Source organism: Phalaenopsis equestris, unplaced genomic scaffold, assembly GCF_001263595.1.
Source record: "Phalaenopsis equestris unplaced genomic scaffold, ASM126359v1 Scaffold000326, whole genome shotgun sequence".
Taxonomy (NCBI): Eukaryota; Viridiplantae; Streptophyta; class Magnoliopsida; order Asparagales; family Orchidaceae; genus Phalaenopsis; species Phalaenopsis equestris.
The window spans coordinates 466,514-493,909 of record NW_018164768.1 but is presented as its reverse complement, the minus strand read 5'-3'; the positions used below and the strand labels follow the sequence as shown (position 1 = coordinate 493,909).

Genomic DNA, 27,396 nt, shown 5'->3' with positions numbered 1-27,396 from the left:
TGGACCTCAGGGGTTACCACCAACCTCTAAATTCATTTTGGGGAAGGGATCTATGAACATGGATCTCTAATTCCACACAAGGCCTTCAAACCCTAAAAATCAGACTAAAATTCTAGTGTGCCCTTTTTGAACTCAAAATTTGTTGACACCTTTGGCAGGTCAAACCAATGATGTCAAACCGTAATTTAGAACAAAATTGACCATCACACTCCAAATGGGCTCCACAATGACCATTTGGTCAACCCTGGACCCTATGTCCCCACATTAACCATTTTGTCAGCCCTAGACCCTATGATAACCAAATTGATGATTTGGTGAAACGAGCCCCATATGGTCAACTTAGCCCCATATGACTAACACATTAACCATATGGTCAACTTAACCCCAAATGATCACCCCTATGTCTAAATGAGTTCATATGGTCAACCCTATGGTCATATGATTAATCAACATTATGGAATTAGTTTTATTACATTTATCTAATTTAATTAATTAATTAATCAATTAATTAATTAATTAGAAATGTCATGAAGGGATTAGCCCAAGCCCAACCATGAAGAAATTCAAGTTCATCCATGGAAACCCAAGCCCAAAAGTATCCTTGGCCCATCATTCTTAAGTAACCCATGACCCAGTGAGACCCACCATGACATGGAAACCCATTACAAACCCCTTAATCCACTAAAAATTGACTTAGCCAAGTCATCATGAAGAAGAGTACACATGGCATCCCATGTGGCTTCCACTCAAATTCTCATTGTATCACGCTGGAGTGGTCAAATCAACCAAGTTTCAAGCTCATTATCCAGCTCCCCTCTCCTCCAATGAGCTCCAAATCATCCCTAGCCCACCTTCTTCTCCATGCTTAAAGTTATGATGGGCACACCATGGGAAAGGCAAACTTGACTATCCATGGCCAAATTTTATCTCCTGAAGTTCCCTGAGCAACAACTCATCATCTCTAATTCTCTTCAAACTCTTTGATGGCCTTCAATGACTATTTAAAGCCTTAATTCAAGAGCCCCAATGCACATAAAATCTTTACCTAGAGCCTTTGAATCCTTTGACATTGAATATCAACCTTACTCCTCATCCCTTAGGCAATTAATCCCCCACATTTTCATCCTCTTAAATCCATCAACAAAGCCTAATTTCTCAGGACAAAATCAGGAAAAATTTTGGGTTAGACATGAACCCTATCAAAACTCTAGCCTAAGCATCTAAAAGCTTTCTAAGATTCTCACGACACCTCCCTAATCAAAATCTAGCCATCCCAAGGTCCTTAACCTAGTCTATAGTCTAAGCCAAAACCAAGCCAAAACCGAGCCACCATTTCACCAAGATCATACATAGGCCCAATTTATGATCAAATTGAACTAAGGAGAAGCTTCACAAGGTCACCACAAACATGTTTGCAAATCCCAATTAAGGTCAAACCTCTTAGGCTAAGGTATGCTTCTCAAGCCCTAAAATTAGCCTCGGTTTAGTCTTTTATGAAAGAAATTGTAAAACCATGCTTAATTAGTTGTATATAATGAATTAAATAAGATTTAACCATTCTTTTGGCAGAGTCTTAGCTCTTTCTTTTCCATCTTCCTCCTAATAAAAAAACTCCCTTCATTAAAAACCTCCAAAATTGATTGAATTCATTTATATAGGTTTGATTGGATAAATCGGAGTTCCGGATGACTCGCAATCGAAGTTTGAATGTTCGTGCTCAAAATATTGCATCGAGATTCGTGCTGGATTATGATGATTTGTTGGTGGCGTATCAAAACTATCTCTAAATTTGTGTCATATGATAAAAATTTCTTGATGACGCATCTATAGATGTGATTATAACAAAAGAAAAACTATAAAAGCATAAATATTGGTTAAATTTTTAAAAATGATTAACAATAAATTATTTTTAATCATTTACCTAATTCAAAGTTTTAATAGCTAATTATTATTATTTTTTAATACAAAAAGTATGTCGGCTAGCTTTTGGTTATATTTGTGTCCATATCTTAACTATCAATACATCTTATTAGCAATAAGCTTATATGACAATCTGAACAATTTATTTTGAATCTAACAACAAAAATAGCCATAGGTCCCATAGCCATTAATTCTAATATCCTATGCTCTAGAAGACTTGAAAGACTTAACGGAGTTTCAATTACCTTAAATAAGAGAAAATATTACGTCTGTTAAATCAAACGTGCAGTCAATTATGTGAATTGCATCATATTGTCAGACCTATGACATGTGTGATTCACACAATCGTCCACACGTTCGGACAACAAACGTAATATTTTCTCCCTAAATAGGGGTAAAACCAACGTCAAATTTTAAGGGCGAGTAATTTTTTTAGATAGCAAAAAAAATCTATAAAGATTTATATACAAATCATGCAGGTAAACAATTGCTCAATTGCTCTTGTTCGAATATGCAATTTTTCTATATAAATAATAAATTTTAATATATATTAGGCAATTTAGTAATATATATAATATTAAAGTTGATTTTAAGTTTTGTTAAATCCTACATACAAACTATCTGGAACATTGACATTTACAAATTAACAATCTAGGTGATTTTTTTTTAACTATCGATCCAATGTATTTATGCGAGAATATATGAGAATTTGATAAAAATGAAAAATATAGGTTGGGTTTTTAGCATGACTTATGATATTTGAGCAAGAATTTCGAAAAATGGATGAAAGAGGAGGGTTAATTTGTAAATGGCAAGTTTTGGGTGGATTGTATGTAATTGCCCCCTTTGAAGCTTGAATTAATAAATTCTAAAAAATAGTTATATAACTGTTAAATCCATAAATGCCTAGAAAACACACCCAAATATAAAAGGTTCTAGAGAGAGAGAACGAGAGAGAGAGAGAGAGAGTACGTGTAAGGAATACTAACCCCCAAAAAATGTTCCCTATTTATAGGCATAAGTCAAAACATTATAAAAGTACACATTAGTCTCTTATCATTAATTAGTTAGAGTAACTTTTTTGGTAATTTATAGAGATATTTGTATATAATAAACTAAGAATTTTGGCTCGATCGACAAGGAGTTCAACAATCGCTTATTGAGCCTTGATTCTTTGGACATCTGATCTGAGAAGATACTCCTACCGATCATTCTATGGCCAATCACTATCTTTTGAGGGCTCCTTTTACTAGTGTCAAATCAGACGGTCATCTACGAGTTACGTCCGATTAGTTATATCTTCTTCCCAAGCCGTCCATCAGTCTTCATATTTGTGCCAACATATTTCTGATATACAATAACAAATGACAAGACTTAGCATAATTTTCATAATTAAGAAAGGTGGGGCCACTCGACATTACTATGGGAAGCGCAAAGCTGGTTGAGGGGTTGCAAGTTGGACGTTGCCGTCGATGGTGCTCTTTCAAATTGATCTAAAAGCAACCTTTACACGTGCCAAATTTACATTTCAGCCAACTGTAATCATATAAATATTACAAACACTACACGAATGAGACCTTTGGAAAATATGAGCGCACATCAATTTTTAACTATATTTATTTCTTATAACAAGCTATAAGTAAATATATTTATAAAGAAAATTAGTCTTCTAATCTTATTTTATGTAAAATTATGATTGTTATTATTGCAAATAGTAATATTTTAATTTAAAATACGACTCTTTTGTCAAATATAAAACCAAATATCAAAAATTAAAAGATCATTTACATAGATAGCACATAATTCTCATGTATTTACGCATTCACATTTAAACTTTCATATTTATAAAGTAAAATACACGTTCTCATGAATTGGTTTAAAACACGCAATGTCTCAAAATATGAAAGTTGAAGTTTAGGCGTGAGATATGTAAATAGGTAAGAATTGTGTGGTAAGGATGTAAATTTACCAAAAATTAAATATAAAATAATAAATATTTAACTACTTGGTCTCTCTTATCTGTCCTCTCTAAACTAGAACCATTCATTCCATAAAAACTGCAAATTTCCCACCGACAATATTTTATGTAATGATTATACACATTATAAGTAATAACTTGGGTTCAAACTTGGCTAACATCCACACCACATAATTTTCATATATTTACTTATTCAAGATCCAAAATTTAGTATCTATATTTGGAGAAAAATTTGCGTACATCAGAGGTTATTCAGAATGTATTGGGGGGTTATATCCATGTTATACCCCCTGTAATCTCTTTGTGTATTGGGGGGTTATATCCACGTTATACCCCCTGTAATCTCTTTGTGACCTATCTATAACCCCTCAATACTCTCTAAATAACATCTGACACATGCAGCTCTGCGTACGTCTTAAATTTTTCTCCTATATTCAACATCATAAATCTACGTAAAAGAAGATGTATTCGTAAAAAGTGTTATGTAAATAAATAAAAATTTTGTGGTATGTATGTAAAAGCCCCAATAAATATATCCCGGATTTTCATCCAAAGAAAAAAATCTCAATCTATTACAAACCTACCCTCTCATCTTTCAACTTAGTTATAATTAATTTCTTCTGCCCCACATAACCCCCTTATAAGCTAACGAACCACTCACAGTTGCAGCTCCAATTTACGTCATGGCCTCATCGAAGGTCTGCGATGCCTCATTTGCCATGCCTAAATCGCCCCCGCCATCTTCTCCGGCGATGGCGAACTCGAAACAAAGCTTGTGGGAGGAACCGCAGACGCATCAAAACAGGCTCTCGAAGAGACAGATGGAGTCTCTCGTGGCCTTCTGTGACACCTTACTTCCCTCCTTGGATCCTCCTTCTCATAACTCCGACGATGATTCCGGCGATCTCGACGGCGTTGCCGCCTTCTACAGAACCTCTGCCTCCATGGCCGGAATTCCTGAACGTGTTAGTCATTATAAGTTCATTAGAATATGTCCTCCCAATTATTATAATAAATATTGATTTTAAATTTTAAAATATTATGCATATTTGTCAAGAGAATGAATTACTTTGTTGCAAATGAAAATAAGATTGAATTATTTTTTTCAAATAATTATAAAAAATCTTGGCATGCATTTGATATATAATTTTTCTCCGGTTGTAGCTCGGAGAGGCTGTGTCAGGAGGTATGGTACACCCGCAGATGATGATATTACGTCTAGCTTTACTTCTGTTATCGACATGGTACGGAACACTTCTGCTCTGTGGTTGGCGTAGCCTCTCTCCACAATTCCCATTTGTTAGAAGGTTCGCGTTGCTGGAACAGAATAAGCGGGAGGAGATAGTATATTCCTGGTCCTCCAGCAGCTTTCGTCACCTAAGGATGTTGTATACTTGTATCAAGTGCACCACCATGCGCCTCTATTTCGCTCAGGTATTTAGTTTCTTAACTGCATCAGTATATCGAAAGATTTACATGCATACCCTTTAATTCTCATGTATGTACATATCTAACACCAAAACTTATTTAAATGCCACCCGATCTTGGTTTATTTTATTATTATATCAATATTTTTTAAATGAGCAACCGCAATAGCTAACACGGGGCTAGCTTAAGCTTGTTTGTTAGCTCATCAAACCGAGTTCACGAGCCAGTTATCGAGCCGATGTAGAAGCAACAGGTTCTCGAATCGACTTGACTCACTTGCACCCCCAACTGAGGGGGCATGTATGCAAATGACCTATTTATTTTGGCATTATTACCTAAGACGTAAATATAAATTCTTTGGATCGTGGCAACAGGTCGACGAAAAGCATGAGAACCCGTCCTGGAAGGCAATTGGCTACTGCGGACCCGATCCAACACATGTTGACCATAGTCAAACCACCACAGACCACCGTGAAACTCTCCTTCAGTCAGCTCTCCTCCACCTAAACCACGCGCCGGAGATTATTTCCGGCAAACTCCGTCAAGCCGGTTTCCCTTCACCCACATTTACACCCACCAACAAGCCCACCCTCCACTGCGACGCTGTAATCATCGGCTCCGGCTCCGGCGGCAGCGTAGCCGCCGGTGTCCTAGCCGCCGCCGTAGCCGCTGGTGTCCTAGCCGCCGCCGGCCACAAAATTCTCCTCATCGAAAAAGGTCACTTTTACTCCACTTCCGAACTCTCCCTCCTCGAGGGCCCCACCTGCTCCGCCATGTACGAAGGCGGCGGCATTGTCGCCACCGACGACGTTTCCATCTTTCTCCTCGCCGGGGCCACCGTCGGCGGCGGCTCCACCATCAACTGGTCTGCTTCTATCCCCACCCCAGATATCGTCCGGCGCGAATGGCGCCACCTGCGGCGGCTCGATCTGTTTGGAAGCGAGGCGTACGATCGCGCGCTGGAAGCGGTTAGCCGGCGCTTGGGCGTACAGTCAGGGGTGAAGGTGGAGGGTTTTAACAATGAAGTGTTAAGGCGGGGATGTAAGGCAGCGGGGTACGATGTGGCGGACGTGGGGTGTAATGCGCCGCCGGATCATTATTGCGGGTGGTGTCAGTGGGGGTGTAAGGATGGAAAGAAGAAGAGCGCTTTGGTGACGTGGCTGGATGATATGGCGAGGTCGGGAAATGGGTTCATTCTTCCGGGCTGCCGTGCTGTTGAAGTTATTAAGGTCCGGGGAAAACAGCGCCCGGAAGCAGCCGGCGTCGTCGTGGAATCTTCCGCCGGCTTGCAATTCACAATTAGGTCCAAGGTAAGTTAGGAAATTAGCTTATTTTATAATGGGGTAATTACATATATACCACATAATTTTAAATTGTCCCTATTATTATTTGATTAAATTTGAATAGGTGACGGTTGTGGCCTGTGGAGCCCTCAACACCCCGCGTCTTCTTAAGCGAAGCGGGCTGAGGAACAAACACATTGGAAGAAATCTGCACCTTCATCCCGTTGCAATGGCGTGGGGCTACTTCCCGGAAACCTCCGGTTGGCCGGAGAAGATGAAAAGAAGCTACGAAGGTGGAATACTCACTTCAATGTCACGGCCAAAGGATTCAAACAACGTAATCCTCCAAACACCTTCCATTCACCCAGGTATATACGCCGCTCTCACCCCATGGACCTCTGCCTCCGATTTCCGCTACAGAATGCGCCGATTCGCAAGGATCGCTCACATATTCGCGCTGGTAAGAGATCAGGGTAGCGGCGCAGTTGATTACCCGGGGAAAATAACGCATCGGCTCGCTCCGGATGATGAGAAGGGGCTGAAGGAGGGGTTGGAGGCGGCGATTAGGGTTTTGGAGGCGGCGGGAGCGGAGGAGGTGGGGACGCAGTGGGTGGGAGGGGATAAGGGGAGAGGCAGGGATGGGGTGGAGAGGGTTCTTAATGGGGTGAGGAAAAGGAGGATTGGGGATTTGAGGACGCCGATGTGTTCGGCTCATCAGATGGGGAGCTGTAGGATGGGGATGAACGAGGAGGAGGGTGCGGTGGGTCCGAACGGCGAAGTTTGGGAGATGGAGGGTTTGTTTGTGGTGGATACTAGTGTTTTTCCTACGGCGCTCGGTGTGAATCCTATGGTGACAGTGCAGGCTCTGGCATATTGCATTTCCAAGAGCGTGGATGAGCTGCTGCGGAGGAAGATGGTGGATTCGGCAAGATTTTCGATCTGATTTTGATCCGCTGATTGATTGAGGTATGAATTTTTTTTTCTTTTCTATTTCGCTATTTTGATGAGATCTGAATTGTTGTATTTTGAAATTGGATAAAATGGATTATGGATTACAGAAGATGATAAGCTATAGTGGAGTGTGTGAAATAAATCATTTCTCATTTAACAATATATAAAGTTATTATTATGATCTGGGTGAAAATCTTAGTGAGGATACCTTGATTTTTTTTTTCTCTTAGAAATCTTTGAATCCACAAAATCTGAGAGAGTGTCTGATATTAGGATCAGATTAGGGGTGTACATTTGATTGATTTGGTTTACAAATTAGTTAAATTAATTAATTTTGATCATAAAATTCAGAAAGCCTAACCACCAATCTATATTACCAATTGAACTACGCTTTAGTTTGATCATTTTAATTTAATTTTGGATAAAAAAATGTAAATAATTTTATTAATGAATTTAATTATCTTTAATAACCTATATTAAGACTAATGTAAAATACTATTCATTTAAATTTATAAATTTAAACTGTACAATAACTACCATCCATGTTGATCTTTCTGTCACTGATGCATTTGAAAAGATTAATATAGTTCGATTTTAAATATCATCTATTTTACAAAACTAAAAGTTGAACTAATCATAAAAAAGTCAAATAAAACCAAAATCAATAATGGAACCAATACTCTAATAATTAAACCGAACTAAACAAATAAATCAGTTCATTTAATTTTTCTTGGTTCTATCCTAGCAATGGGCACCCCTAACTAGGGTTGTAATCAAGCCAAGTCGAGCCGAGTATATCGTAGTTTGGACTTGTCGTGGTATAATTATAAGTTGTTCATGTTCAGCTTGAGTTTGTGTCTAGTTTTCATATATTGTTCAAGCTTGACTTGTTTAAATTTTTTAATATTTGAACTTGAATTCTACTTGCTTTGTGTCTGACAAGTTAACAAATATTTAAATGAGCTAATAAACGAGTATGTAGATTTTCATACAAAAAATGCAATAAATAATTTTACAAGTTTGATCGCAACTATTAATTTATTGATTATAAACTATAAACCCTATAATATTTTAAATCTTATTTCTCCTCCATTTTGTCCTAAAGGACAGATTTATGTTCAACACTCTCACTTATGCGATATTTAGAAGAATGATTTGTGTAGCATTGAAGCATGATTCAATTTAAATCACAACTAAAAAAATGACAACTTTAAAACCTACAAAAACTTAATATTGAATTATTATATATCATATATGATACAAGCTATCATCGAGCTATCAACACACAAATTAATAGTCTAGTTAACTAATTTTTTTTAAATAATATATCATATATGTTACGAGAAAATCGAACTTAATATCGAGTATTTAACAGGTTACTTGTTGAACAACAAACAAGTTTGCTCGTGACCATAAATGAACAAGTTTGACTATGTTCATCTTTGGTTCATTTAAGTTTCGAGCTTAAAGAATTGTTAAAGCTTGTTTATTTACTCATTTTAAAGAACATGATCGAGTTTTAATGGAGCCGAGTTAGAGTTGTTCATCAAGTGCATTGGCTCATTTACAGCCCCACCCCTAATTCCACTTAATATAATGTGTGGTTCAGCTCCTTTGGTGTTGCTTCCAGTGCAAAGACATTATTTATATAACTCATGGATTGCAGTGCTTGGAGTTGGTGAAATATAACCAATTTTGGATTAGTTTTGGTTAATTGTGTAACTTCATATTATTTTTGCTCTCAGCAATTTGATTTATGTTTTGATAATCATGCAAAACATCCAGCTTCTATTTGATCCTTAAATTGAAAATTATTGTTTTGTGAATGAAAAATCTTTAAATAGTTTGATAGTGATTGTTATTTTTCACAAAGTTGATATTTTTCACCTTGTAATTTAGAGAAATGTATTATTTTTGAGTAGATGCTATGATCCAAGTTATATTGTGGATTTTTTTTTGTGGGGGTTGAGATGATTAATTATAGAGAAAAGTGTCAAAATGATCTCCTAATTCCTTATAGTGGTTCATTTTAGTCCCTGAATTTATAAAAGGGTCAAATTGGTCCCCAAACTTTTTTAACATGGACTGAAATAGTTATCTCTGGAGACTATTTAAGCTCGTATTAATAGTTTGAGGATTAAATTGATATTTTTATAGACTCGGAGATTAAAATAGCATCATCGGGAGAATATTTTGACACTTATGTTCATTAATTATATTAGGTTTTGAGGTAGGTGGGGATCTACTAGTGGTCAAGACCAATGAATGGATGGCTGTGTTTGAATTTATTTTTAGGTGGTTGGTTTTGTGTGGAGCCTAAGAGGCTGTTAGGTGGGAAGTTATGATGGTAGAAGTGTTCTATGGATGGCATACGATGACAAATAAAATTAAAGAGTTCCAAAGCTTTGGAAGAAGGGAAGTTGGTGTGTGAAGTTAAAATAAGGATGGATGGATGGATGGATGGATTTGGATAAACTTGCTAAGTTTTGGAAAAAGGGAAGTTGGTGTTGAAATTTAGTGAGAAGCTCCAAAGCACTTAAGGGAAATATGATGATTAAGATAACAAGAAGAAATTATGTAAAATATAGTAAAACATTAAAGATAATTCTTCATCAAAGAAATAAACAAAAGTGTGGTCGGTATGATTTTTCGAGCTAAGAATACTTCTACAAATTATTAAATTAATAACAATGAAATAATGAATTAACAAACTAGCATCAAATTAAGATGTCAAATAAAAAACATATCATAATAAAACAAAAAATAATTTTACATGACATTGGCACTAATTGACAAATATTTTCTACTCCGAATTTAATATAAATAAATAGTGTAAGATCAGAATTTCTAAATTCAAAGGTCTCTTGAAATTTTGAGGAAATGATTTTTTTTCTATATAGTAAAAAAATAAAAAATAAAGAATTAATAACGAAACTATATTGATTATTGAAAGCCTGAAATTCAATGAAAAAAAATATGGGTAGTGACATACCAATGTAGTCTTGTACCGTATGATGCTTATCATTTTCCTTCAACTTGATTTTTTTGTTCTTCCTTCGATATCAATGCAACACCAATGAATGATGATTAATTGATTAATTAATTAATTTTTTTTAATTTAGCAGCATATTTATAGGATTATTTGGATTTCATTATTTTGGAATGTGATAAACGTGACACCTTTCGACCTGTAAATGTATTAATTAGAAAAGATTTTATCTTATGACTTGGCATCAATTGGGACAATTTGTTAGCTAGAATTCGTAGTGTAAATCTAAATGTATGTTGTAAAATAAAGTTTAGTGTTTAGTTTAGATTATTTAGAATGGATTTTTTTTGGAATAATGGGATTTTAAAATTTTGAAGTTTAGTCGAGAGAAAAGCAAATTGAAAGTTTTTTTCGTTTGAGAAACCCCAATAGGTCACTTGTTGGTATTCTAATGGTTTGTTTTGGGCAGTGGCACCGCTGCAGTGTGCATCCCTACCATCCCACTTTCCCATCTGGCGTGGCGTTGACCCGGATTTCTCCTCGTTACGACCGCCTGTTTTTAGCATTCCGCTACCATTCTTTTCCCTCAGCTTTCTACAGTTTCACTTATGTTTTCCCTCTGAGTTTCCCACCGTACCCCCACAGTGTCCCACTCAGCCCTCAGGTTTTTTCTTCAATTCTGCTCATGCTTCCATCTTTCTAGTTCTCAATCATTCTTCATTGCAAGCATGCCTTGACTTTCCTATCTCGATCTGGTGTGTTCTTCCTTCTTCCATCATCTCATTTGTTTGTGTTTGGATCGGATTTATGCAAATCTCGAAATCCCTCTTCTGTGTTGCGGGGTTGGTTTCTGCTGTGATATGATTTGATTATGGCTTTTATATGAATTTCTTCTCTAGATTTTTTAGTTAATGTGATATGTGAAAATGTGATTTATGATATATGTTTAGGGTCGGGGCTTATGGAGCTCTGCTGCTTCTGTGTGCATTTATGTGCATTAATTTTTTGACATTCATGAGAATCTTTTTCCTTTTTTTTTTCTTCGGTATGGAAATGTGATATGATCATTATATAGGGCTCTCCTCCTGTGTGCATTCAGGTGTGTATGGTAATGACATTTATATGTGATTTTTTTTTCTTGGTTCTTCGGTTTCTTTGGCGTTTAGAAATATGAGTTGATGTGCTCGGGCATGTTTGGTTATGACATATATGTGAGAAATTTTGATTTCCTTGATTTCTTTGGCATGCCAAAACGTGAATTGTTGAAAATGGGTGAACTTAAGGAGCTCTCCTCTTGTGTACATTCTGGTGTGTTTGGTAATGACACACATATCTTTGTTTCTTTGGTATGCCAAAATGTCATTTGATGAGCTCAAGGGCACTAAGGAGGCTTTTCTCTTATTTGAGAAATTTTGGTATCTTTGGTTTCTTTTGGTTTCTTTGGTATGTTGCAATATGAACTAAAGGGCATAGGGTGAGCTATGATAAATCATATGATACTGGGTTCTCTTGAAATGTCTTTATGTAGTTATGCGCTTCGATATATAAGAAGTTTATCCTATACTGATGTGAGGCAACCAAAATCTCCTTCTTTATGGGTCCTCTGCCTTATTTCTGATGGTTTGATGGCAAATTCTTTACATCTTTAAATTGAATCTAAGCCTTGATTTTTTTTTCCAAATTTTAAACTTCTCATATTTTAATTTACCATTTCTACACTATCGAGTTGCGACGAGCAAATCAAGAAAAGGCGGTTTGTCTGCTACATGAGATAGAGAAGTTGTGCTTGTCTTTTGTAATGCCTGTTTTAAAGAGGTAGAACTAACTAATCGACCTACAATGAAGTTTGGTAAAGCGGAAGACATATATAATATAATAAAAAAAAGTGTGATACATTGGATGAGAATACGAAACATGGGTCAACGTGGTTGGGTTTGGACCACGTAAAAAAGTACTATGGATGCTAAAAAAAATGGTGGAAGGAAAAATTGGATTAACAATTTGTAGTAATTTATGTCTGTCAAATTTTAATCTTTGTCATAATCGAAATTTTATATGCTATTTTTATGTATATTTATGTCGTGCTTATAAATTTCTCTAACTTTAATTTATTGTTTTTATCTTATATAAATAAAGAGGATTTTTAGTTTATGATATTCATTTACGTGGTGATTAATAAATGTTTGTTTGTGTCGGTACAACCATACCTTATCGCAAGAAAGAGCTTCACTAGCATCACTAACATCACTAACATCAGTCTACATTAGAGATAAGTGGATTAGGGAGCTGCTTGTATAAAATATAAGGAGATTTTATAATATGTTTCATATGTTGTAAGCATATTTTACTGATTTTTACAAGATTTGCTGAATTATCATTGTCTCTAAAGCTCTTCAAGAACAATGACAAGAGAAGTGTTGGGGATAACACTTTATATATTGTCACACAATGAGTGAATAAGGGCAGCTTGTGAGCTCTTTCAACATACTTTTGAAATGAATTAGTTGATATTTCAGCATAGATTTAGATGCTCTTGTTAACTTGACATTTGTTGATGTGAAATTGCTAAATCCAACTTTTCATAGTACACCTCTCGAGATTGGACATGATTATCGTTATATGTCATAGTTCAAGGTAATCTCATTTATAAAAGAAAAAAACAAAAATATTTTTTTAGCTGCTTAAATGTGTTTTAAGAAAATAACTTATTTTATATGACCGTATTGAGGCAATTGATGAAACACATGTGGATATCCGTGTCCATAAAGATAAGAAGGTGACTTACACCGAAATGTGTGTTTCATCGATGCAAAATGTTATGGTAGTTTGTGACTTTAATATATGTTACAATTTTGCCATGACCTGATGGAAAAGAAGTGCGTATGATAACTGTGTATTTAAATTTAAAGCATGCTCTCGATAATATAAATTTTATGTCACCTCCAAGCTCTTTTTATTTGCACGTGAAGTAAATATTTCTTTAGAAGCATTATTACATTGTAGATATTATGTGTGATTTAATTGGGAAGTACTATCTAGTGGATGTCAGGTGCCCCCATCCACTAGATACAATTTACCGAAACAAAAGATCACTTACCAAATTTTGAAAGAAATAGCGAGGTGGTTCATGGCAGAAAGGAAATGGTTAACAAGCCAACATTTTCATGTAACAAATAAGTTAAAATAGTGACAACAACAATGTCATTACACAATTATATATATGAAGACGTCCTTCAAGGTATGACATTGAATTTAATAGTTTAGAGACATCACACATGTTTCACAAAAGGCTTATGAGTACATGATCGATTAGTCAATAATAAATACTGAAGATGTTGAAGATCACCGTACACATGATGGTGAAAGTATTTATATTATGGTTCAGCTAAATGAACATGTTACCAATACTTTAGTTGAGTGGTGAAACATGTATTGCTGGTTAATTCTGTTATATATTTTAGACATTTATTTTTGCTTTATACTCTCTTTTTTCTATATTTACGTATTTCATCAATCATTTGTAAATTATGTAATTTTGTGGAATTGAACAAAATATTAAATATTATGTTGTGTTACGTTATTATTTACTTTAATGTTTATTATTTATTTATTTATTTAGATCTATGATGAGTCATATGACCTTGAGGGTTTTTTCTGTATGACCTTTATGTTGCTTTGCTTATCGACATATACAAATTTGGTAATAAAAGCTTAGAGGCAACCAAGATCTCATTTTTTAGCTGTTATCTAATTTTTTATACCAGTTAGTGTATATTTGATGTAAAATTATAAGAAAAAAATTTTTTTTTTTGAACCGTTGAAATTTCTTTCTGTTATTTTATTTGAATTATTTCTGAAGTCGTGAATTTGCAACTAACAAATATGAAGAATGACATTACCATCTTTTTTTTCTCACAAATAACTGTATCATAACATATCATCCAAAGGTGCGTGCTGTTTAATCAGCAACTGCTTTTTAATAGCAATTTATCCTTTAAGCAATTTTGCAGGCTTCACAACTGCTTATTTAAAAAGATGCGAACAGCCCAAACACACCCTAAATTCGCTCGCATGAAACTAATATGAAATGAGGCCTCATTCCCACTCATTTATGCGCCGCATATTCATCCTAAACTTACATAAAAACACAAAGAAACAAAAAACTCAAGAAGATAAAATGACTTAAAATACATGTTACAAATAAATTTATTTTACTATCAAATAAATAAATTAAAACATTTCATCATATATTGAATCTATTTTATTCTATATTCAAAATACATGTTTCAGTATCAATATCTATATTTTGACTAAATAAGATTTACTAAATTCGGATTTATATGATTTAACTAAAATCTAATAGCTTGAATGAAATCGGTTGCAAATTAAATTATTATTTGCAATTTTAACCCAAAGAATTGTAATGATTTTTTCTTTTTCTTTTGGGAATATACTAAAACTAAAATCTATCCATATATTTAAAAAGTATGTTATATAGGACTAGTTAAATATTATATACAAACACACACAATTTAAATATTTATATTATTTCCTTCAAGCAAATGAAGAAAATTTGTATGCAATATCTACAAATCTCATTAATCAATATGTAAATTTATGTAAAATTTATTACCTTTAATAAATGTAAATAACAAAAGAGAAGTAGCTGGCTACTCAATTCCTTACATCATAATCTCCTATAAAACTAAAAAAAGAGCATTTTTTTAGCTACCTCCGCTTGTTGCTATTTCAGAGCACCCCATCTTATTTTAATAAAATATGTATTTGTGATCAATAGGCTTCACAACTGCTTATTTAAAAAGATGCGAACAACCCAAACACACCCTAAATCCACTCGCATGAAACTAATATAAAATATGTATTTGTGATCAAATTTACATTTTTATAATTTTATTTAATTTTCTGATATATATACTTTTACATATTTTGATTTTTATTGATAAAAATAAATTAAAATATCTTAAAAAATACTCAAAAAAAAAAAACAAAGTACAAAACGTAATGAAGTGATTCCAAATGGCCCCAAGTTTTACTTGGAACCATTAATTAAATTAAAAAAAAAAAAATGAGTGTATTGACGATTCTAATTTGTGGTTGATATTATTCCATCATTAAGGAAATTAGCATTGAAATCTCTCTCTTATTATAATAATGCTATAACTTCATTTTCATTGTCCATAAATCATTCATCATTTTATTACAAATTTGACAATAAAAGAAGCTGCCATTAGAGCACAGAAAAAACCTGCCCAAACACAATAAAGAAAACTAAAAACGTACCGATCAGATGTACAACTATGCTTAATGATGCCTTCGCCTTCTTCCTCGACAATGCTCAGAATCTGAATCATAGTTTTCAGAATCACTTGATACTGAATGGCGCCTCTTCATTTTCTTTTGCCTCTTACTTCTTGATCTCCTCTTATCCATCTCAATTTCAGAGTCTGGTGATCTGTAATGCTTGCTTCTTAAACCATGTCTTTTCTCATGCTTGTTATTGGGCGACTTCTTTCTCTGTCTATCAACCTCAGAGTCCGACGAACTTCCACCATGATCGTCTCTGGACCATCGACATCTTTCCCTCTTTCTGGAACTTGTTTTCTCCTGACTGGTATCGGAATCGGACTTATTTGTTGACCGCCGTCTATCCTTCTTCCTAGACAACATAGCATGTGATGGTTCGTCTTTCTTGATCTTCTTAGATCTCTTAGTTTCCCTTGCAAAGTCTTTGTCAGAGGATGAGGACTGGTTTTCGTATTCAAGCTTAGATTTGGTGTGGGAGATTGATGATTTGGGCTTATGTTTGCTTCTATGCTTGGAAAGTTTCTTGGATTTGCCCGTTGAAAATTTGGAGAGCAGGGGAAGGGGGATGTCACCGCCACTGAGGAATCCTAAGTGAAGAAACATATGGAGATGATGATGTAACGGTAATGAAATTATTCATACAGTTTAGGTCATATTTACCTCCATATTCATCAAATATTTCATCTGCAACAATCTGCTGGTTTGGGTCATCGGGTTGAAAGCCACCACGAGGCGGGCTCATTCCAGGCCTCTGTTTCAGCTCCCACTTCACAGGCTGAAACCAAAAGCACATAAAAAACTCATTTTTACAAGTTATGAGTTGGTTCATGAGTAGCTCATTTATTATCAAACAAATGAGATTAACAACAATATAATTACATCATTGCATTCCAATACATTTTCGAAAGTTTACATACAGACCACATTTTTTAATGTATTTACATATCTAAAACCTATTAATATTTGCATTTATAACACTGGTGACATATATATGCATGAAAAGGTGTATTTCACTTTCAAAAATGTAATGAAAGTATTTGTGATGAGCACTGTACAGTAGAGATAAAAGTTTAGGTATTAGAATTGTGGTATGTACTATACATGTAAATATTTTATGTTTAATTTATTTATTTTTGAAACAATTTGGCTCATCGAGCTAAACTTACGAATCATTTATCAAACCAAGCCCAATCAGCCAATCATAATGCATCAATAAACTCCCCTTTTTGTAGACTTCATATCAAGATTGAAGTAATTTCATAAAAGTTGTTAAAATAATTCACCTCAGCAGAACTTGTCTGTGCCATTATAGTTGTTAAGGGATCATCCCTCTTCAACCTGCTTTCTTCATTTGGCATGATTGCATCCTTCAAAGGGCACTCGCGGTCGCCACTCTGGTGTCCAAATGTCCCACATCTCACACATCTTACATTACGAATCTCAATTCCAAAAGGCTTCACCCTCGCCGGCATACCAGTTTCTAATCTGCATACAACAAGAGATCATAAGTTCAATAGAGAGAATAATGGTACAAAATTGATTACTCAATATAGGGAAGAAATATATAGGTTCAATAAACCTCACTTCATAATAATTGGAAGCTTTACATACAAGTACCACTCATTGCCTATGTATTTATGTATCTAACTCTTAAATATTGAGTTTTACAAGCATGCCCTCTTATCTATGCATGAAAAGTTATGTTTCACTTTTTATTTAAAAGTTATTATGTGATATGAAAGATTTGGGTGGTATAAATGTAAAAAATTAAATTTTAAGTGTTAGACAGTTAAATACATTGGAATTGGAAGGTACATATGTAAATGCCCATAATTTTTTGGACATCTCGAGGCTTGAATCTGTATAATTTATTAAATATCACTCCATCACCAAATGATGCGGAGCATATTGACACATCTAGTAGCAAGAACAAGACTAAAAGTTGCATTTTACAATAAGAAATAATTACAACTGCAAAAATAAGAAAGGAAATTAACATTACATACCACAAAATTCTTAGGCATTTACATATCCAACACGCGATGTTTGATATTTATATTTGTAACATCTTGGATTCATAATCCTATGCATGAAAAGGTGCATTTCACCTTTAAAAGATATTTTTGATGCAATGGTAATGATTTGGTAGCATGTATGCAAATATGAACGTTTGCGTGTTAGAAATGTAAATACGAAAAAATTGTGTGGTATGTATGTAAATGTCCCTAAGAAGAAGAAAGCCTTGGCTAAATTGCAAAATTGAAATACATAAACACTGCCTTAAATAGGGAATTCCCTATAAAGTTTCTATAGGAGCATTATGCAGCAGTGTGAGCAAATTAAAGGGAAAATTAAGTTAAGTCCTACTAAATATGTAGGAAATAGCATACCCAATCTATGAAAAGCAAATCAAATACCAAAAAAATACCTAATGGAGGATGCTTTGCAGAGAGAATCAAGCAACCAATCAAGAGAAAAAAAAAATAAAGCCTACGATCAAATACACTACAGATTTCTCTGCTCGAAGAGCCTTACTTGTAGGTTTTTTTCCAGAACGGCCCAAATTCTCCAATTCTTGTTAATTAGAAATCAATTATTCATAGCATTAGAAGGATTAGACGACCAAGCAACATAAGCTATTTAGCCTTTATACCAACCACCATTTGTTATTATTGTCGTCATGCAAACAGATGATAAAACAAATCATTACCTTGGAGCATTTTTCAAAACTTCAAATTCATTCTCCGTTGGTAATGGTCGGCCAAAAACATCTCTTGGTCTGGACTTCTTGTCCTCAGCAGGCTTTTCCAGTTCAGGTTTTGAATCATTCCTGCAAAATAACAAATATAGTTCTGTAGAAAGAATTACAAAAAAAGAATGCAAACCAAGAATCTAAATGCTGCTGCTGCAAATTGCAGCTAAAATTTTGTTGAGTTAGATACAACAGTACATTGAAAAATTAGTTGTTCCGGGAGTAGGAGCTTGAGCAGCATTATTTCCATCAGATCTCTTCTTCTCATCTGCAATTTCAGCAGCTTTTGCACTTTCAGCATTATATCCAGGTGGACGAACATACATGAAACTCACTGCCTTCATTACTTCCAGCTGAAAATACAATCGAAATTACAATCAGGATAAATAAAAATGGAGTACGACAAGGGCATATCATAACAGCATTGAAGTTAATCCAATGATAAACACGTCCAATCAAACAACTGTTTAACGCATCGCAGTAACGTAGATTAGTTAACAAAAGCAAAACGGAGTACCTTCTCCTTTTCTTTATTAGAAAACAGCGCGGTCTGGCGAAAGAACTCCTGCTCCTGGGAGAACTGAAACACCCAAGAATGGTCAATCGCGGATGCAGAATAGAAACCCTAGGTAAAAATTTAAGAAAAAGAATCAACTATGAAAGCGAGGAGAAAACCTCCCGGGCGATTTCCTCCGCTCGATGCTCGCGGTTGGCGTGAGTTTGCTCGGCGATCCACTTCCGGCGTTGGTTAGGGTAAGAAAGGGGATGCCATGGCTTCTGGTTGAGATAAGAGTGGCTCCATGCCGTACCAGCCTTCGACTTGTAATCAACTTCGCCCTTCTCCGACATCCGTTTTCCCATCCGAAAACCACTGCCGGCGTTGCCGGCGGTATCCCAGTCCTCCATGATCGCTGCAGGTTTCCTCGCTTCCTCCGCTTCGGCTATAGCGACGAGCGCTAATCCGCCACAAAGGACGAAGCATCAGAACATAAATATCGACATATTGTTAATTAAACATCACAATTTTTAATTTAATTATAATACTAATAATTAAAATTTAGTATTTATTTAATTATAGATTTAATTTATAAATCTGAAGATTTAAAAAAAATAAATTAATTAATTTTAATAGCTCAATATTTACAATAAATGAAGCTATTTAAAATTTGAAAGATTATATAAAAATAAAAAATAGTAAGATGTTGATAATATAAATACATAATTTTATTAAGAGCTTAGTTTTAGAAAATTGAGTTTTATTTAGATATAGAAGAGCTTAGTTTAATGAAAGCTATAAAAAAGGTTTAAACCGTAATCCTTTTCCTATATTTTATTAAAAAACAAATGAGGACTAAACATTTCATAAAAATCCCCATTTAAAGCATTTTCTTATTAACTTTTTCCCTCTTTTTTTTTTTTTTTTGTTGGATTTTCTAACATCGGTCATTTCCATACATTCCCCAATTCTTATGCACTTGAAAATCTAACACATAAATTGTATAGCCAAATAGGATCATTTTGCTAAAATAAGATTTTTTTAATGGGTAACAGTAAGGTTCCACGGACATCAAAGACTCGAAGGCCCAAATCCAAATAAAAATCAATAACTAATTAAGCCCACCCGTTGCCCACATTGCCAAGTACTTGATCATGCTAGAAAGGAACTAGCTCCTAGAAAAGATCTTTATTACATATAACGACATGCCTCCATCTTTATTTAAAACATGGTTTGACATCCAGGTGATTTACATATAACGACATGCCTCCATCTTTATTTAAAAGATGGTGTGAGAATTTTTTCATGAAGACATCATGAACAATCAAAGTTTTATACAAGATATAATTTTATAATTTGAAATCTAAAAACAAATTCCTCGCTTTCTTCTACCCCTTTCTCAAAAATACAACATGATTTCTATGAGTTTAATAAACTTGGGCATAATATAGAACCATACATCCTACATGGATTCAACAAGTGATAAGAGTGTTTAGGTAAACTTAATTTTAAACTTGGGATAAATTTCCTGCGTTCATATTCGACTTGTGTTTAAAATGATGATTCATGTTCAGCTCAATTCAAAAGCATGCATTTGTTTGAATTAAACTTGATTTAACTCGAGTTTTAAATATTTTAAATTACTAATAATGAATATAGTTAATAAATATCGACTCTGATAATTCCACAAGGCTCATGGTTCAACTTCACTTGCGTCAAAGATGTACTAGTAGCTCTTATGATGCTTGGCCAGCATCATGGAAAATTGGGTGATTCCCGCCATCCCGATCATTTCTTTCTCAAAACCGGAGAATTGTATTATATTAAGAATAATTACAAACATACCACCCAATACTTTTGTATAATTATACCACTCAAACAAATTTTAAAAATAACAAAATTTATACATGAAAAATTATAAAAGAAAATTGGAATTTTGTTATTTCGAACTCAAAAGAGCACAAAACAACCAAATAAGCTTACTGTTTATGTTCTGCTTGTTTAAAAATCAAACTCAAAAAAATTGTGCATGTTCAGCCCACTCTCTTAACAAACGAATCGAGCACAAGCTACCCAACAAGCCAAATGCGAGAAAACTATTCCAAAACAACGTGTTTTTTTTACAACCCTCATAAATTAGACTTTGATTTATTATTACAAATTGCATATCCCCTATATGCCAAAGTTAACTAATTGTGCAACTTCAGAAATATTATGTGTTCAAGCTAAGCAGCTTATCATTAAGTGCGGCCCACAAGTCGACCGCGAGGGTCGACTTGCGGCCTACGTTTAGTGTAAAAAACCCAAACGTAGCCAATATCATTTTCAAAAACGCGCAAACCAAACGGTGTCCTTTTAGTTAAATCAACAAAAAGGACCAATAATAAGCTTCCCCAAACGGGCCCATAATCTGCTACGTTGTCTAACCCTACAAGTTAAATCAACAAATTAAAATATCATGTCAATAAAATATTTTTTTAAAAGATTAATGTGCTATTTATCTCAAATTTCAAATATAAAACAATTTTAAAAATAAGGGTCTTCAATCGACTCCTTTTTAACTATAAACATATACATTCAACAAACCTTAACCTTTTGGTTTATTCTTTCAATCAAGAGATCATATATTCAAAGCCATATAAATATAATACGAGGGTGTTTCCAATTAAATTCACCCTGACTAGTTTAATATGAGAAAACAAGGCATATGACACCCATAATACAAAGTAACATAAACTTTAATTTTGTTCACCCCACTAATTATTTTAATATTGTAATATGATACTTCATATGATAGTGAATTAATTGCATATGTTTCTAAATTCTCTTCCTATTGATTACTTCCGCAATGCAGTATGTTATCTATTATGTTTCATGTTCATCCTTGTTATATGCAGCTATTAATAAACATGCCAAATATATATATACATACTGTGTGAAAGACCATTAGATATAACTGCTATCAATGTAAATTTTGCGCACTTTAAAGTTTAGGTAGATTATGGAATTAGTTTAAAGATTTCATGACAGACTATATTACATTATCAACCAAGAAAATGAAGTGGGCACGCCATTTCTGCAGGTTCATGTGACGAATAAAATGCTAGTGCTTAAATAGGAAAAAAGTTCCAATCAGCTGATAGATGGCAATAATTGTGTTGAAGGACTAAAATAACGGATTTTAAGCAGTCCATAACTGGGAGAAGTATACGACTGTAGAGAGATAAAACAATCGAAGTTATTCCGGGTGTGAATGGTAAAAGGAAGATTTGCATGCATACCACTCAATTCTTATTTATTTACATATCTAACACCTAAATTTCATCATATATATATATATATATATATAAATGATGGCATTTTATGATGATACAAAAGATTTGGATTGTATAAATGTAAAAAACAATGATTAGATGTAAAATATGTACATACATAAGAATTGGGCAGTATGAATGTAAATACCCCAAAAAGGTATTGTGCAGACTTTCACACGATTTAGTTTTCCACTTTTAAGAAGATGAGGCGGCTCTAAGGGATAAGTTGAGGGACCGAGGTTGACATGGCAGGATTGGTGTTTGCAAAAAGACCTTTACCCAGCTGTTGTTAATCCAAATAACATCAATATGAACTCTCTTTCAATACAAAATGCCAGAATGCGCCCCCAATTATCATAATCATAACTACTTAAACTTTTTTTTATAAAGATCAACAATTTCTAGAATTCCTCATACGGATCACACTACAACTACAAAGCCTTAATCCCAGGACGTGGGGTGGCTACATGCATCCTTTTCTCCATTGCGTCCTATTTGGTGTCATATTTTTCCTATACGGATCACACTAAATAAACATTAATTCTATTCCATACCATACTACTCTCCACAAATATTTGATCCGAAGCACTTCTACACTCGACCTGTTTCTCACAAACTCTTTCAGGAAGAAACAAATGCATCGAATAAATTTGTAAATTAAAAAAAAAAAAAAACGTATGTATGGTATAATCAAAATGAAGTTACACAATAAAAAGAGCGACCAAGAAATGCCAATACAGGAAATATCAGTATATGAATGGTCAAACTGCTGAGTTAAAGGGTTTAATTCTAACGTTAGAAAATGTAACCTTCTAAACATAAAAGCTAGAAATTCAAACTTCTCATGGTGAAAGCATATTCCTTTAATTGAGATTCTCATCTCATTTTTATTATTCCCACAAATACAATGCAAAAAGATCTTATGACAAAATGGGCTCGGGATATTCCAAGGTTCGAAGCATTTGGATTTATTTTAAGATGAGTAAAATACAGATTTTGACTGATAAGATATGTATTGCACTCATCTCAAAACAGATCCAAAAGTTACAAGTCTCGTCTATATTTTTTTTTTACCCAGCCACTAACGCAAAACTTTTCTAGTTACATATGGCATTAACTTATTCTTGTTGTGTACTATCGCAATACCATTATCTTATCTTGAAGGTTGAAATAGATTCGTCTTTAACAAGAAGTTGAAGAAAGATCTCTTAGAATACGTTTGATTCATCTTTATCAATGTAAATCTTCCTACAATTTTCCCTAAAATAATTACACAAACACATTCTATGAAGTAGGGTGAAAATATATTTGAATGTTGAATCAAAGAATTTACATGATTAATAGCACATGGGAATAATATATACCTTGAATCCTTCTAGTGGTAGCATTCATCAATCATTCTTTTCGATTCAAGCTTTGTATGCATTTTATACTAGTGTTATCGCCTCTCATACCCCTTTTCGAGTTGCCAACATGATCATCATAACTTTTGAATTCATTTCTATTTTTATTTTTTATTTTTTTCTTTAAGATCTAGATCTCCCTCAATTATTCTAATTTTTTAAAGACCGTTCTCACCTACAATAATATTAACATGTCGTTCCATCCTCGGTTTCTCTCACTTCTACTTTTAAAACTCAACAGTAGCTGTAATATCAATTATTAAGAAACATAATAGCAAAAGCAACGTGAAAATGAAACAAATGGAAAAAAGTACAGCACAAAGGGATAAATTTGCATTGATAAACAAAATGACTCAATTGCATCCATGTTAGCACGAGAATGTAATAACATTTTAAAAAATCAGCGAAAAGATAATAAAAAAAGTATAACATAAAAAAATTATTTTAGAGGAGAAGAGAAAAACCTTTCAATATATTTCTTGTTCATGGTGATATTTTTTCAAGCATCACTTTACTTGAATTCAACGCCTGCATTTTTCTGCACAATCAAGCTTGCTTATCATCTCGTGTAATTACAAAACTGAGACTAAACTAAAAGATAGTTCACCATGAATACAATATAAAAAGCAAAATAAAACTTTAACTATGGAATTGGGCTGAGGACAAACTGCAATAAACATATTTAGAAGGCATTAATTTGAAACAAAATTGGAAACCGAAAAAAGCAACAGAAGTAAAGAAGACGATAAAATATGCATGCTGATTATCTAGATCCTACTCTGGAAACCTTCATAATGAAGGCTGCGATTCCCCGTCAGTTCTGATTTCTACTTTGTTCCTGCAGTTTTCTCATGCACTTAAACTTATTTGGATTATGGTTTGCATTTTTTTCTCCTAATTTGGTTCCATAAAAAAGAAAAAGGAAGAATATTTTGTATTTTCCAATATTTCAATTTACTTTCTCTTTCTTTATCTGGGTGGGTCACTCTCTAGCACTCTATTCGTCTTTGTATCCTCCAGAAATAGTGTAGTTTCAATTGCTCATTAGAACAAGAAAATTAAATCCCTTTTTCCTATACTTTTCAACATGGTATCAAAGAATGCCCCCTGACAATCGTAGTCATCAAAGTTCTCTAGTGCCTTCAATCTTACTTTCAAATCTAGAATGAAAATTAAAGACAATGAAATCCGATAATAGAATCAGCACCACTTCCAACCTTGAATCATTTCTTCATGGAAACCGTAATAACCTTCAATGATCACGATCAATCATGCATTTCATCAGCGATTGAGAAAAAAAAGATTACCTCATGGATATTGTCATTCCTACTCAAATGGAAGAAAGAAAATTTAGAAGATGTTCTCAAAATAATATTTTAGCACACTGGCTTATCAGTACCATGGAAAATGAAAACTGAAATTCCATTATCAAAAGGATTACTAATAAATTTGTGAAATCACAAATGAGATGTATTGTGACAATCAAACTAAGCAACTTTGAATCAAACTATGCCCTCCATGATCTTTAAAAGATGAGCTCCCTGTTACGCAATATTACAACACTCTCACCCAATATTGGCAACAGATAGAAGTATATTGATGAAGTGTCTAAAGAATGCTACATATATAAAAAAAATCGTATCTTGATGAAATTTGAGGCAATGCATTTGAAATGAACACCATACCATCTATATAGAAATTGCTCTTTTGAAGTCCCAGAAGAAAAAAAATCATGATGGTGGGGCATGAATAACCTCTAACGTCAAAAATTGACACACACTTCTCAGGGGTTACGTTTACCTCCTGCAACATGCCACAAGAATACAAGGAATTTTGGGCAATCACTATTACAACTATAGGAAAGTAAAAGTTTAGGAGTCAAAAAATGTTCTGACATAACAACTTGACTCGAAAAATTTTAATTTGCATTAGCCTGATTAACATTCGGGTCAGGTTTGGGTCTGAATCATAACACATTTAATTTTACGGTCAGACTCGATTTGACTGACTAACCCAAAATTTACTCAAATTTAACCCCAATTTGAAACACAAAATCAAACCTGATTGGAATTTGAACCAAACTTACATGAATGGCTATGATACTTTATTTTCAAATGGGTTACTCGAGTGGGGCTCAGGTTAATGAAATTGAAGGCAAGTCGAGTGCAAGGATTTTCTAACTCGTTTAATAAATGGGATAGGTTCGAGTCATCTAGATTCAACTCAACTCAAAATTAGATCAAACAATTCAAGTTGTTAATCCAAATTGACACCCCTATGGACATGAAACATGTTGAATATTTCATGAGAAACATGTTGATTGATAATTCGGAAATAAAATCATTATTTCTCAAGATCCGAGATTGATCCTAACTAACCTACACCATATATTCTAATAAAAATATGATACAGTTTCAAAACTAATCCCCTAATGATTGTTAACCAGTTCAAAACTAACCCAACTATAGCCAAAATCAGCGACGACGGATCAATGACTGAAAAAATTATGGTAAAAAATGTATTTAATCTTAAATTAAGAATTTCCAATCATAGATTGTTAAAGTAGGTGCATTTGATACTATGACAAAGGATATCTTTTCATTTCTCAAGATAAAATGTTGCTTAAAAAAACCTTACATCGGGATTGTTCGTCATATTGATTCCTAAGACTTTCAAGCAATTTTTAAATACCAGAAAAAATGCCAAAAATATGAACTGTCGCTAAATTTTTCTCTAATGATTGTGAAATCAATTATGCCAAAAATATGAACTGTCGGGAAGTATAATTGGCAATGCTAGAAAAAGGTCGAATGCTAACTCCTAAATGTTAAGAAAAAACCAAAATTACTAGTAAAAATATGTTGAATATATATAATATTATAAAAAGACTGCAACCTTGTTATGATAGCTTCATCTTAGTCATCTCAACTTTATGTAATGTCAATAACTTTTCTCCTTTCTATTTTTTCAATAAAATAAGGAGTTGTTCTAGGGTGAAACATGCCAACCGTCAAAGCACATCAAAAACATGACCAAGGAATATTTATAAAGCCTGTCAACTATTTCAAGTCATTCATAATGATATTTGGGGAATATCCCAAATTACCAATATCACTGAGTCTAAGTAGCTCATTTGAATTATAGATGATGAAACCACAGTCATTCAAATTTTGTTAATAAAAGATAAAGTTAACACTTACCAGGTCCACAAAAATAATATTACATACCCCAAAGTTTAGAAAACCAGACCAACCAGTTTGACTGGTTCGATCGTGAAACGGTGGCTGGTCCGGTCCAAAATATATAATGAAGTATTTTTTCTCCTTGAACCCTTGGGAACCGGCTGGACCTCCGGTTCAACCTGCAAATCAGATAACTAGTTCGACCATTTTAAAAATATAAATATTATTTTATTTTTTCTTCTTGATTATAGTTCCCAAACACAGCCTAAAAGCAATTTCCCGAAATCCAAAATGTCTTGGATTTTAAAATATGAGAGAGAGAAAGTGGGACAGGCCTACAGGGAGAGAGAATATGAATATATATATATATATATA

At 33.9% G+C, this 27,396-nt stretch overlaps 3 protein-coding genes across 4 annotated transcripts in view; 1 reads left to right on the top strand and 2 right to left on the bottom strand.

Moving 5' to 3' along the window:
* Nucleotides 1-4,573: 4,573 nt before the first annotated feature.
* Nucleotides 4,574-7,910, top strand: LOC110025751 (long-chain-alcohol oxidase FAO4A). The gene is made up of 4 exons (XM_020726391.1): nucleotides 4,574-4,863; nucleotides 5,063-5,332; nucleotides 5,701-6,636; nucleotides 6,734-7,910. Exons 1-4 carry the CDS (start codon nucleotides 4,582-4,584, stop codon nucleotides 7,550-7,552), a joined length of 2,307 nt encoding a protein of 768 aa, XP_020582050.1. The 5' UTR covers nucleotides 4,574-4,581; the 3' UTR covers nucleotides 7,553-7,910.
* Nucleotides 7,911-15,682: 7,772 nt separating this feature from the next.
* LOC110025698 (uncharacterized zinc finger CCHC domain-containing protein At4g19190) lies at nucleotides 15,683-24,367 on the bottom strand. 2 transcript variants are annotated; one of them, XM_020726313.1, is made up of 8 exons: nucleotides 24,304-24,367; nucleotides 19,302-19,582; nucleotides 19,144-19,206; nucleotides 18,825-18,979; nucleotides 18,585-18,704; nucleotides 17,158-17,359; nucleotides 16,535-16,649; nucleotides 15,683-16,461 (listed from the first exon to the last, which is right to left on the bottom strand). In XM_020726313.1, the coding sequence occupies exons 2-8, from the start codon at nucleotides 19,530-19,532 to the stop codon at nucleotides 15,872-15,874; spliced, it is 1,476 nt and encodes a 491-aa protein (XP_020581972.1). In that variant the 5' UTR covers nucleotides 19,533-19,582; nucleotides 24,304-24,367; the 3' UTR covers nucleotides 15,683-15,871. The 2 variants fall into 2 exon arrangements, with proteins under 2 accessions (XP_020581972.1, XP_020581973.1); XM_020726314.1 differs by having other exon boundaries at nucleotides 15,952-16,451.
* LOC110025699 (pre-mRNA-processing protein 40A) overlaps nucleotides 24,306-27,396 on the bottom strand; it is a 47,973-nt gene continuing 44,882 nt past the window's right edge. Inside the window, exons 30-31 of the mRNA XM_020726315.1 lie at nucleotides 27,067-27,200; nucleotides 24,306-24,377 (exon numbers count right to left, since the gene is read on the bottom strand). Of these exons, the coding sequence (XP_020581974.1) occupies nucleotides 24,361-24,377; nucleotides 27,067-27,200 (151 nt within the window). The 3' untranslated portion in view covers nucleotides 24,306-24,360. The remainder of the gene's footprint in view (nucleotides 24,378-27,066; nucleotides 27,201-27,396) is intronic.